The sequence below is a fragment of the Neolamprologus multifasciatus genome, chromosome 11 (genome assembly GCF_963576455.1).
Source record: "Neolamprologus multifasciatus chromosome 11, fNeoMul1.2, whole genome shotgun sequence".
In the NCBI taxonomy this organism is placed as follows: domain Eukaryota; kingdom Metazoa; phylum Chordata; class Actinopteri; order Cichliformes; family Cichlidae; genus Neolamprologus; species Neolamprologus multifasciatus.
This window is the reverse complement of record NC_140449.1, coordinates 22,628,246-22,642,366: the sequence shown is the minus strand read 5'-3', so window position 1 is coordinate 22,642,366 and position 14,121 is coordinate 22,628,246. Positions and strand designations below refer to the sequence as shown.

Here is a 14,121-nt window from a genome sequence, read left to right as displayed (position 1 = left end):
TTTGAACAGAAATTGTTTTATGTTTCTGTGGTGAATGTAATTAAAACATATGCAATCTCCATTAAATTCAACAACTTAACACGCGTTAAACGTATTCTTGTTGAGATGAAGCGATACGTGCTAGCAAGAGTGGTTAGTTGCCTGGACTCGCGATATCACAAGATCACACGGGATTTTAAACAACAGGCAAATCACTGCGGTTATGAAACCAACTAGTATTTATTGTGGTTTAACCAGTCAGAGATACAAAATATAACGAAAATTCTGTATGAAGCTTTGCAATCATAGTTTTCCTATTTTTTAAGCATGGAGTGTATGATGATGTAGTGGTTAGCACTGTTGCCTCTAGTGATGGGTCGTTCGCGAACGAAATGGCTCTTAGAGCCGACTCTTTGAAGTGAACGACGCGAGCCGACCCCTTATTGGGAGCCGTGAGGGTTTTTTTTTCTTTCTCTCACCCTCTCTCTCGCCCTTTTTTCCGCTAAACTCGCACGCGGCCTGTACCGGCAGAGGGGGGAGGGGCGTTAGTTACACTCGCAGTAACACAGGATCAGAGCCAGAGAGAAAGAGAGCGAGGGACAACAATCACGTTAGAAAGGTATAGTAATCATCCACTATTTTCAGTTGCAGATGATAAAGGATTCAGAAATCATGCAGGCCCATATGACAGAGAATGTGCATCTTCTTTTTGTTTTAATATTTTAATTTATATTTAATTGTGTTGTGGTTTGCAGTGTTTTGTGTTGTTTCACGTTAAATTTGTTTAAAAGGAAAAAGCTGAAAATTTAAATAGTTAAAAGTTTGAAATGTAAATAGTTGTTCTTTGTATTATATGATTTATTTATTACATTTTATGTGGAGTGAATAAATAAAGTATATTTATGGTGGACCTTAGAGACAAAGCACGTACAAACTCCAAAACACGTAAAAATTCCAAAACGCGTAAAAACTCAGACGCACTTACAAACCCCGAAGCATGTACAAACTCCAAAACACGTAAAAACTCAGAAGCACGTACAAACTCCAAAACACGTAAAAACTCAGAAGCACGTACAAACTCAGAATCACGTACAAAAGACAACAGAAGTGCTCCAGGATGCTGGGCGCAGTGTTGAGCTTTTGTTACCTAGTGGCTACACAAGCCAGGAAGTATCAACAACCGGATTTGGTGTGTGGTAGTAACAGGTAAATGAATTTTTTTTTAAATTATTTGAATAAATATGAGTGCTTGTGTATAAATACACAAACAATACACATATGCTTTCAATTGTGTAATTTAAGTGATCTGGGTAGCTCTGTTTTGGAAGTTCAGTTCATGCTAGAAATGTGTTTTGGAGTTTGTACGTGCTTTTTGGAGTTTGTATATGCTTTAGAGTTTGTACGTGCTTTGTCTCTAGGGGCCATATATAAACAACCACTTTTTTTAACATTAGTAATTCCTTTTCTGCATAATTTTATATTATTGTTAATGATTAAATAATTAAAGCAACAAAACAACCTGAAGAGCCGGTTCGGAGCCGAAAGAGCCGTCTCTTTTTAGTGAGCCGAGCCGAAAGAGCCGGATCTCTAAAAAGAGCCGGAAATCCCATCACTAGTTGCCTCACAACAGGAAAGTCCTGAGTTTGAATCCACCGACTGGCACCTTTCTGCGTGGAGCTTGCACAATTTTGTTGGCTTTGGCTTCCGTTAGGTCAGACCTTCCCAAAGTGTGGGGCCCGCAGAGCCATTGCGGGGGGCGGAATGAAAAAGGGGGAAAAAAAACAAAAGGCTTGGGCACTGCTAGCACGGGGTGCCCACAAACGCAAAGCAGGAAATGAAGCACTGCTGAATATGTTTCCAACCAACTCCATTCTAAGCCAAAGACTAGAAAATATGGTGAAGCATATCTTCCCTTTGGTTTCACCTGCACAAGTGCCGAGGTAGGTCTCCCCTGCATAATTGGTTTTCCCTTCATGGGAGCAGCGCTGGGCTCTTCAAATCCTGGACAAACAGTATCCCACAGTTGTTTATGTTTTTAAACCCATTTTGCACAGAGAGGCATTTTTTGAAAAATGTATTGATAGCAATGTTGAATATTATTACACATGAAAAAAAATAAAAACTACACATAAAATAATCACACCGTGATGCCTCTGCCTTTCTAAATGGAGGGACAGTAACTGCGTGTGTATATGTAAGCGTGTAAAACCTGAAGATAGTCAGATTAACAGTATTTTGTCTCTATCTGCCATTCTGCAATTCATCTCATGTAAACAATAACGTGGTGCACAGCGTGATGTGAAAAAGGCACATACCTTTGACGTTGCGTGATGAACTCTGTATTCCTCGTCCACACATAAACGCAAAAAAGGAGTTTAAAAAAATCTCAGTTTTCGGTGATTCGAAACGCCGTTTACGTGTGGACGGAACAGCTGCGTTTTCAAAAATACCCACGCAGTTTAAAAGAGTTAGTAGTTTATTTTATTACTACCTGTAATTTATTACAGATTACTTGTATTTGCTTAATTGTTTACTAAATGTTTGATGTGTGAAATAAACCGCAGTGGAGCAAAATATGGGTGTGTGTGGTTGGAGGACGTGTTTGTGCGTGTGCGTGGGGCGCAAACATTTTTCTTGTAAAACAAGGGGGGCCCAGCAAAAAAAGTTTGGGAACCACTGCGTTAGGTGAATTGATGATGGTGAATCTTGATTACCTGTGCTGGTTGTCTGTCTCGCTGTGTTAGACTGGCGAAATGCTCACCACACCAAAGTATAAGTCTTTAAATGAACTTAAAACAATCATGGAACGGATTTCCACATTAATAAATGTTTTTCTATTAGCAGTAAGTCAATTGATTTAAGTTGGACTCAACTGCAAAAGTTGAATAAATTGATGATGAACCAACTAAGTTGGTCCAGCTCAAGTACCTTAAGCTGGAATAAAAATTGCGTAATGCTAATCACGTGGGAATCCTTTCCGTGATTTTATTATGTTCTTTCAAATTGTCATTTTTTGAGTGTGTAAGAAAAAGCAGGTTTACTGAAACCACAGAAACTCAGATGAGTCACTGGAGTAACAAGCTGTGTGAAGCTAACCTACTGGGTGATGGGTTTTCTTCAACAAACTGAACAAACTTCATTTCTTCATTTCTTTCGTCTTCATTTCCTCATTCATAGATTCAGTGTAAAAAAATATGTTTTTTTGAGTGTGGTAATATGCAGAAGTTTGCATTATTACCCTGTTAGATGAGTGTTCATTATTTGTTATATTTAACAATTAGTCATCACAGATAAATCACTTGACAGTCTGCATCTATTTAAAACTTTGGACGGTAAGAAAGGTGTCGGGTTATGAAATAAATACAATAGATTATTGTCACGATAACTATTTAAATAAAATGTATCTGTATGAAGTTTTAGACTGATTGATAAACAGCATTTGTCGTGCAGTGATCAGTCACTCTGATAGAAAATTGCCTGGCATCTTTACACTGTCGTCTAAAATTTGTATTAAGGGTAATCTGTAAAAGTGTCAACACGGTGTGAACACTCCTTTGTGCATATTATTTCTTTGTGGAATGTTTCTGCCTGCCACGTGCCCTGTTCATGACACTTTGTGTTGAAGGTAGACAGAAAAAATTGAACTGTTGTCATGTCTCTATGTCGTCTTTCTTTTCTCTCTCCTTTTTCCTCACCTCTCTTACTCTGAGCCTGTTTCTGCTACAGCCCTTTGTCCTATTTAAAAGGGTTTTTTCTTTTTCTAAATATTGTTAAAATAATCAGAAGGATGACTGTGTATTTGGCTTTCTATCTATAATATTGTAAGGTGTTTATCTTGAATTAAAGTGCCTCCAGATGACTGTTGTTGGTGTTTGACCATATTTAAAACTCATCTGATTGTAATACAGGGAAATGTTGGTTTTTACAAATAATAACTGCGCGTGTTGTTTTTGCTCATTTGCATCTCTTATTCATTCAGCTTTCTTGACATATTGCATTCAGCTGCTCTGCAGTGACGCTTTTTGGCCACAATTACTTTTTCCTAATGTTTAAAGCTGTGAAGTCAAACATTTGGAGTTGTACACGATTGTCATCAGATTGTGTGGTGAAATTTTCTAAACTAAAAATATTTTGAAGTAGGGCTTTATCACGTGGGAAGACAGAAATCAAAAACACTTTTGCCTTTTCTCTACCATCATTTCCCCTAAAAAGCTAAATAAAGCAAACCGATTTCTGTGCCTTAACAAAAGTTTTTGCTTTTGCTTTGTAGTGTGTAACTGTGGACAGACTTCATTGAGCTCTTTAAACACACTTTCATGCTTACAACATTGCAGGAATCATACACTGATTTCACTAAAGCATTTGTGTTTTAGTTGTTTGGCATCTTCTCACAAGACACTCAGTTTCCCTCTCGGGTCCACCTGATGCATCTAAAACCATCCTCGCAGTCACATTTCATATCAGATGTACAGGTGCAGTTCTGAACCACTTTAAGATGAAATTCTGAGAAAGAGTGAAATAGAGATTATTTTAAAGAGTACTCTAGAACATAGAAAAGCATTTCATTTGTGACACTTTCATGTCAGCTTGATGGCATTGCATTTTTTAGAGAGCATAAAGATTTCCAGGAATATTTTCAAACCTGTTCATATTAGACAAGTTTTGCATATTCATGGCAACTTGAGAGGAACCTGTTCTCAGAATGATCTGATGATAACGGGAGCCAGAGCTAAGTTTACAGATCCTGTCACCTATTTCTTTTTCTTTTGTTTTTTAATGGCTGCGGTAAAGTTGTTTGCTTTGACACTGGTCATTTTGCCCACTGCTGGTTTGAGCTTATCTGATGTGAGAATTCAAAGTGTTCTTCTCAGTACTTAGTGGTTGGGGTTGGGTCTGGCATCTTCTCACAAGACAAGCAGTTCTTTTTGTCATAGGTCCACCTGATGCATCTAAAACCATCCTCGCAGTCACATTTCATATCAGACGTACTGGTGCAGTTCTGAACCACTTTAAGATGAAACTCTGAGAAAGAATGAACTAGAGATTATTATAAAGAGTACTCATCACAGTACATGTGGAGTTACTATTAATGGTTTATCAGCTTTTTATAGAAAACCAGAGATCACGGGTTTATCAAAATCCTGATGAAATCATTAACCCTTGTGATGTCCACGGGTCATTTTTGTCCTCTAAAGAAATCTTTTGCTATCAAAAATGTGTTTTTTATTCATTAAATGGTCTGAAAATAACAGAAGTTATTCATTACTATACTATGCGTGATTGGAATAAGTTTTAAGTAATTTGATTTATTTATGGGGTTTTTATTGGATTTTATAACAGCTGCTGTCCTCAGGGGTCAAAAATGACCCCAAAGTACAAAGTGTTGCAAAGAGCCGTATTTTCACAACATACTGCTTTCAAACATCTTTGATCTTGGATCACTGATGTGTGGGGTCAAGCACTGGTCATAACAACCAAAACAACAACAACAACAGGCAGCACAATGAGGAGGCAGGTGCTCTATATTCAATGAAAGTTTATTTACACAGCACCGAATCACAACAACAGTCGCATCAAAGTGCTTCGTATTGTAAGGTCGACCCTACAATAATACATACACAGAAAGTAGCTCACAAGCCTCCATTGCACTAGAGATTTGCATACTTTGATGAGCATACATTTTTTTACCATGTTGTGCAAAGCAATGAGCAGCAGGACAAAGCACATATTGTCCTCTAGTATAATGAGGAGGGAGAATCAATGTTCAGGAAGATCCAGGGTTAGAAGATAATGAAAATATAGCCAATATTTAGAGCACATGTTAACCTTTCTCTGAAAAAGCACATCACCCACCTGCAGAAGTGGAAGAAGGCTATGAAGTGAAGGAAAGTGATGAAGAATCTGAACTATGTTCAAGTAGGTTCTCAGGCCTCCAGGGCTTGGTAGTCTGAGGAGCTTGGAAAGAAAGTGACTGGGCTTCTTGAAGTTTCTTGAATTTTCAGGATGTGAAACTGAAATAGAAGATGTGTCAGAGGACTGCACATCTTCTATTTTAATTATGATGAAGACAAAGAATCAAGCAGGAAAGAGGAGTCAGCTGAGACAGAGGAATATTTGCAGTAATGTGAGGAAACATTGATCTGGTCTTCTATCCTTCCCAGTGTCAGACGATGCATGACTCTCTCATGTGCCTCAGAGAAAGACGATCTACCACAGTCCAAGCACATGTGCCAGGTCCCATACTCCTTCAGTTACTTTTCTACTCGAGTACTGAAAGCATTACACACAGTGTATTCTGCTTGTATTCTGCCTTTGAACGTTTACATGCCAATGGATGCATCAGAGACCAAGTTGGGGTTCAGTAACTTGCCCAAGGACACCTTGGTAAGAACTCCAGACTAGAGCACACAGAGATTGAACCAACAACCATCCAATCAGCAGATGACCTGCTCTACAGCCAACTCAATGACGAACAAGGAGGGACAACGAAAGAGGAAGAAAAATGGACCGAATGCAGCTGTAGGCGTATGTGTGTGTGTTGATTCTTACTGCCGAGCATCCAGTAGAGTCGCTACGGCCAGTTTATGACATCCTGAGTCTGGTAGAGTAGTTTTAAAGGTGACACAAGATTAATCATAGAAGCACAAAAAGGATATCATTTCTTGATAAAGACACAATAGATGATCATCGTTCATGACACAAACGTGCTCCCATTTGAGGTGTATGGAGCAAGTGGGCGTGTCTCCTGCTGTGATGTCAGACCCTGGTACTGATCTGACTGTATGAGCACCAAGTCCCCTTCAGAGGACTCTGTCCAACAGAACATCCAAGTAAACCAGGGATGAGATAAAAACATGGGCAGCATGTGATGCAGGTCCAGCTGTACATGGAACATGCTAGTGTACGATGGCAAACCGTCTCCTGCAGTCAGGACACGCCAGTTGTCCCTAACATTGCAGAAGGTTTCCAAAAGAAAACAATCACCTGTAACAACTTGTTTACTGTATATGACCCTTGGCCTGCAAGTGCAGAAAGAAAGCTGTCCATGATGGGACCAGTGCAGAGGAATAAACCTGAGCTTCCTCCTGATGGGACCAGTGCAGAGGAATAAACCTGAGCTTCCTCCTGATGGGACCAGTACAGAGGAATGAACCTGAGCTTCCTCCTGCACTTGGGTAAAACATGGACACGCCTTTGTTCTTGCTTCAGGCTCTCATGTGTTCACTCAGACTCATGCCCTGGTGTCCTATCATGCCAAAATATAGAAAACTGTCAGGTAATGAGTTGGAATAAAGTTGAATAAAACCTTGAAACACAGAGATGGATGATATTTTATACTTCTTGCTTTATAAACAGTCAAAGCAAACGGGGTCATTTTTGAGCCCAGAGGACAACAGATGTGATTATTTGCTGCCAGTAAAAAACTTTAAGTAGTTTAAAAACAGCTTTCTAAATTAACTTTGACATAAACCCGTCTGTGATCATCTGTTAAAGCAACCGACTCTGGCTGTGAAACGATAATCACGATAACTGATGATTTAATTTATTTTTTACCCAAAAACAAAGAAAAAAGATCATTTTTATGAGGTTTTTATCAGACTTAAATTTGAAATGGAATAAAAAAAAATGTTTAAAAATGTTTGAATTAAGTTTTAATTAAAAGTGGGGGAAAAAATCGACTTCATATTAATTAAGTATCAATCAAACCAGATGGGGACATTTTTGACCCCTGAGGACCACAGGTGTGATTATGTGCTGCCATATAAAATTTATAAATGGTTCAAAAAAAACTTTCTCACTAAAGTTCAACATACAGCACTCTGTAGTTATTCAGATAGTCAAAATTATCTGAACATTTAAATATTTTATTTTCTCAATTTGTTTTTGCTCAAAAACACAGTGTACTTTATGTAAACAAGGTGTGGTGGCCCTAAAATGTAAAATGTTGGGTAAATTTTGTGTTAATGTGTTGGTCTTAAATAAAACTAAGGTGTAACACTGAATTGATTGACAATTTATACTTTATATTTTAAAAAACACTCAAATGAAGTGGGGACATTTTTGACCCCTGAGGACCACAGGTGTTATTATGTGCTGCCATTTAAAATTTATAAACGCTTGAAAAAAAACTTTCTCACTAAAGTTCAACATACAGCACTCTTTAGTTAGACAAATAGTCAAAATTATCTAAACAATTAAATATTTTATTTTCTTGTTTTATTTACACTCGAAAACACAGTGTACTTTATGTAAACAAGGTGTGGTGGCCCTAAAATGTAAAATGTTGGGTAAATTTTGTGTTAATGTGTTGGTCTTAAGTAAAACTAAGATGTAACACTGAATTGATTGACAATTTATACTTTATACTTTAAAAAACAGTCAAATGAAGTGGGGACATTTTTGACCCCTGAGGACCACAGGTGTGATTATGTGCTGCCATTTAAAAAATTTAAATGGTTCAAAAAAAAAAATTCTCACTAAAGTTCAACATACAGCACTCTGTAGTTAGTCAGATAGTCAAAATTATCTAAACAATTAAATATTTAATTTTCTTGTTTTATTTTCGCTTAAAAAACAGGGTGTATTTTTTGTAAACAAGGTGTGGTGGCCCTAAAATGTAAAATGTTGGGTAAATTTTGTGTTAATGTGTTGGTCTTAAGTAAAACTAAGATGTAACACTGAATTGATTGACAATTTATACTTTATACCTTAAAAAACACTCAAATGAAGCGGGGACAGTTTTGACCCCTGATCACCCCAGTTGTATGGAAATCGGGGGGACATTATGAGGGTTAAAGGTGGAAATGTAAACTTTCTTTACTAGGGTTGCAGTGTCCAAAGCAGCGTTGGCATTCATCGTCATAGTTCCAGTCAGTTGTGTAACTTCCAGCAGGACAGCGTTCACATGTTGTACAATCAGTCTGATACATACCTGTGAGAACAGAAAAAACAAGAGGAAAGACGTGCAGACTCGGAGTGAGTATCGGTGAAGGATGTGGTCATACTGCACGAACTCAGCCTGCGTCATTTTTCATCAATGCAGAAAATCAAAACAACACACAGACAAGAAAGAACCATACTTCACACCACGGTACCTAAAAGAGATTCATATTTCTGAGTAAATGTAAACTGATGAACAGAATTTTAAAAATATTAATAGAAGCTCACATCAAGTTATCACACATTTCCTACCTGCAGGGCAATAGTTACACTCTCTCCCACCATCGTTGTAGGTTTTCTTTAACTGTCAACACAGATAGATATAAATCACTAAAATGAAAAAGTCCTCATTAACTCATCATCCATGCCACATTCACTCATGTCAACTATTTGTCTTATTTGATAAAAGTGTATGCAGTAATTAAGGCGAATAGGTTAGAGAACAAAGTCTTACTGTGGGTAAGCAGAGCACCAACTGTGTGGATAACATCAGGAGGGCCACAGAGTATTGCACCAATCCCATTCTGTGGACAGATGTAAACACCACTGCGAAAAGGCCAAGGATCAAAAGCTATAAGAGCTAACGCAACTACCAAGTTAATATCGCAAATAAAGGTTATTACAATAAAACAATAAATGTCAAAATTAAAAGAAAAAGGAAATCTTTTCCTTCAGTATCATGTTCCTGTTGTTCAACTTCGTTTGTTTTGCTAACTTCCTCAAAGTGTGCCTCACCCTTTTGTCTTTTTGTATCTTTCTTGGTCATCTTGCTGAACATCTGTGTTATTCTTTCTTTACCTGGTTATATATTCCTGCTTCCCACACTCTGACCCCTACCAGCCTGCTAAAACTGACTAACATTTATGCATCAAAGCTCTAAAGCCTCATCATTTTTCATATAAACTGACAGCTCATGAAGAATAAATATCCAGAATGAACCACTCGAATGTGCTTATTTGACAAACTAGAAGAGCATTTTGTTTAATCTTATCTAAGGAGTCTGGAAACCTTCACAAACATATTTAAGTACATTTTTTTCTTTTACTGTTTAATTTAGCTTAAAGCCAACTGTTGAGTTGATTCTATATTAATATGGCAACATTTTCCATGTTAAATATTTGTAGGTTTTAAAGTGTTTTAAGCGCTTTATATTTCCAAATTGAAGTCCTGGAAAAAAATCCCTGTTTTGCCATGTAAAATTTGAAATAAGGATAATCAAGTATAAAGGATAAAGGTGTTAACACAGGAACACTTCTTTTAGGTTTTGAGTTTAATGTTAAGATGGATAGGAAGAGTAAAATTCTGGTCATCTCACCCTAATCTGTTCCAGCAGATGGTCACCCTCTCTGAGCCTGGTTCTACTGGAGATTTGTATTTAAAGGGAGTTTGTCTTTCTCCAAAATTTCATTAAGTGGTTACTTAACGAGATTTGGATGATTCTATCTTTCTTTTTTTTTTTTATCTGTAATGCTTCAGGGTCTTTATCTTGGTATAAAGTGCCTTCAGATAACTGTTAGAAAAAAACTGTTGAACTTAATACAGGGAAATAACTGCACACCTTGTTGCTCAGTTGCATCTTTTATTCATTCATCCAGCGTCTCTCGACATATTACATACAGCAGCTCTGCAGTGAAGCCTTTTCCAGCCAAAGTTACTTTTTCTTGATGTTTAAAGCTGCAAAGTCACACATTTTGATTTTAGATCAATAGTTCTGACTCTGTGGAATAATTCTGTTGTGTGAAGACAGAAAACAAAAACTCTTTTGCTCTCATCTGCCATAATTTCCACCGTGGAGTCTTCATTCAGCTCTGTTCTTTAAACACGAGTATATATTCAAAGCTATATTTCTGTTATGCATATAATATCAAAGCCATCATTTCACAAAAGCATTTGCATTTCCATTCATCTTCCTGAACTGAGATATTTTTACACTGACTTTACTTGGCATACACTCATAAAGAAACAGCGTAACTGGGAAAGAAAACCTAGATGATCATCAGATTCAGAATTTTTCACGTGGTCACCATGAAAACACAAGTTATTTTGTTGGCGTTGAACTGCTTGAGACAAAATGCGATTTTACAGTTTGATCCTTCTTAATGTTGTGCATCTACCCCGGTAAGAGTCTTCTTAAAAACACTCGCTGGTCAGACAGAAGGCCCATGAACATACACACTGGCATATGCATACATATAAATTCACTCAGTGCGTTAAAGTGTAACGGTACAAAGAGAGACGGTGTTTTATGCCTTTAACAATGCACCCGACGCCTGATCTTTTCAGAATGGCACTCAGTTGATTACAACTGCAACACATGCATGAGCTAAACTGCACCCTCCTGCTGAAACAAAGCACTAAAACGAGTTATTTCACCTGGTTCATCTACACAGAAGAAACAACACCATTTAAAACAGTGTCTGATAATAGAGTTGTGATGGAGGGGGCGTCCACCTGACAGCTGTGCGCTGTATGTGTTTTCCTACGAAGGAACATGTGGGTTAAATATGCCAATAGACATAACTAAAGTAAAAATGAGGTATGCGATGTGTTCACCAACGACATTTTTTTTCATAAGGAAAGAAAATCTAAATAGAACAAATAGTCAGTTTTCAGCAGGTCAGCATATTTTGTTTTTCAGGTTAGACTACTGATTGTTTCTTATGGTACAGTTTTGCTTTGCTCTTCTTTTCTATGTGCAAAACGTAGGTTCACTTCTATACATCAAGCACCTTGGTGAAATAGCTTCAGCAGCTATGTTTAGTCTTTTTTTTAAGCAATTTCCTGTTGATTCACAATCTAAATATTATTTTGGCACTCGGTGACTAACTTACATTATTACATGACAGCCTTTTTGTTTTTCCACTATCCTCAAAGTGATTCTGCTCAACCATGCAGCTTTACTCAAACATACAGCCTTCACTCTAATCTATAATAAACATTACTGCTAAAAAATAAAGATTATTAACAACACTTAGATGACCCTTGAGTGTCTCTATCATCCAGTACTTTAGTCGGTCTTTGAAGTGCAGCAGACAGAGACTACGGTTACGTTCAAAACTAAAAAACAACCTCCCAACACTGCGGTCATTGCTCCCTCACCTTTCCCCAAAACTACAAAGTTCAAAGCAGACTACGGTGTTTGTGGGATTTCAGATGTGACTCATATGAAATGATTGGAGCTCCAACATCGTCAAGATGATCAATGTTGGAATTCTCTGTGAACAGCAGGGTGGTTTGGTCTGCCTAAGGCTGACACCAAAACAATGGTGATATAGACATGCGACTTACTACCGTGACTATGTTGTATTATTGTTAAAAGTTTCTGCACCTGCACAGGAAATATAAACTAATTTGGCCATTTATTTACAGATTTAGGGTAAATGAATGTGTCCAAATGAATCAAGGAACAAATCAGCCTCTGCTGTGTCACAGATGTAGCTCGCCGGTTACGGAGGCCAAAATCTTGATTTCGTTGTTTGGATCGTTTGCTTTTGCCATGTTATCCTTGACTAAATTCTGTATAATTGTTCTTTGTCAATGCATATCTTCTCCCACATCATTATAGAAACAGTCTTCTTGCACCAAATGGACCAGCTCAGTGGTCAGACGACTACTACTAATTTTTATTTAAGAATTTGTCATAAAAATCCTGATGAAAAATCTGCCAAGAGGCCCACAGTTTTCAACTTATAGCCAACATATTACTGCCATTTTTCAAACAATGTGGTCCTCAAAGCGAACACATGTACACTTTCTGAACTGGAGGCATCTGAGTGAGAGGAGTGACATTCAACTTTCCCAATTAACTCCTGTTATATTTGATCAAGGGCTTCAAGAGAAGAATAGAAACAAACTCTTGTTTAAGGCTTAGGAACACAAAACACCACAGATCTGAAGAGCAACGTCTCAGGATTTTAGTTATTTTTTCAAATCACTTTGAAATGACTTGAAGTTTTAAGGTTTTTACATACATTTCTCAACTCTGTTGCTCCAGTAAAAATGCACATAATGTTTGCGTTTTTCTGCTTTTCTTCTGTATCTTTAACTTTTCATTTATTGCCTCAGGTTTGCTTTGCCTGTGATTCTATTATTGTTTATGCAAGAGATATGGTGAACTGTTAATGCAGCTGCAAGCCAGTAAAATGCTCTCTCACGGCTTTTTATTAAACCTACATGTGTGGATAAAGATTCAAATTCAAAAATTCAGTGTTATATTATTTTAAGACTGAAGCTTCATTGATTCCTGGAAATATTCCTGTAAATGTGACTTTAACTTTTAGAGCTTCAGTGACCATAAAAGCAGATCAGAGATGAGTTTAAGATGCTTACATTATCCTTGTTTTAGCTTGTGTCCGTTTGTGTATAATGAATAAGTCATGCTATGTCTTCCTGTAACCACACTTACAGTCAGCTGACCCTAGGTTCTTCAACCTACTGAATCGTCACAAAATGAAGCACAATGACAGACTTCCTCGCTCAGTCAGTTCCATCTCACTTTCCAAAGTGTCCAGAAAAAGAAATGACTCGTCAAACAAGTACGTAAACATGGTGTTGCCGTAGTCACGTAGTCAGCGCCCATTGTATCGGTGTGGTCATGGATGCACTTGAGATCATGCGACCACAGCCACTGTTAACGCTGGAGTGAGCATGTGTCATGTTCTCCCATTGCTCGAGGAAGAAGGTGGAGATACCGACGGCTTGTCGTTTTCTCTCGCTTCACTCTCCTCAGCGGGTGGAGGCACAGCAGACGGACTGAGAGGGGCAGAAAGAGAAATGCACCATTTTTTTCAGTAAAAACTAAACTCGCTCTACCTGTGGGTTCGGTGGTTCGCTATAATTTTCATTAAAGGTTTTGACATAAAGTGCGATATTTTCAGATGGATAAATATTACGGCTTTTAGGTAAATAGAGACAGTTAGCATAGATTTTCAGGTAATAAAGTCCAGCCAGTTAAGCATAAAGCTTATTTATATTTAAAGCTAAATCAACATATAGTAAATAGTGTAGTCATAACTATGTAATAACCATGTCTCTCCATGTGTATCAGGTGTATAAACAGGTAACAAATCAAAATAAAGAAAGTTGAAATAATATAATGCATTTTGACAAAAGTGGATTATAATAATAACTTTACTAGATACACATAATTAAAGCTGAATACACCTATACTGTAATGTTTTATAACCCATTTATAAATGTTTA

General features: G+C 37.4%; 1 protein-coding gene and 1 long non-coding RNA gene across 3 annotated transcripts in view; both read right to left on the bottom strand.

Annotated features, from left to right (window-relative positions):
* iffo1b (intermediate filament family orphan 1b) overlaps nt 1–14,121 on the bottom strand; it is a 42,848-nt gene that overhangs the window by 15,373 nt on the left and 13,354 nt on the right. For both annotated transcript variants that reach the window (XM_085176896.1, XM_085176895.1), the window contains exon 9: nt 9,370–13,671. In XM_085176896.1, the coding sequence (XP_085033022.1) occupies nt 13,572–13,671 (100 nt within the window). In that variant the 3' untranslated portion in view covers nt 9,370–13,571. Of the gene's footprint in view, nt 13,672–14,121 lie in introns of those variants that run through there.
* On the bottom strand, nt 4,913–8,789 carry LOC146508453 (uncharacterized). The gene is made up of 2 exons (XR_014876802.1): nt 7,093–8,789; nt 4,913–7,052 (listed from the first exon to the last, which is right to left on the bottom strand). It is a non-coding gene; the product is annotated as an uncharacterized LOC146508453 (long non-coding RNA).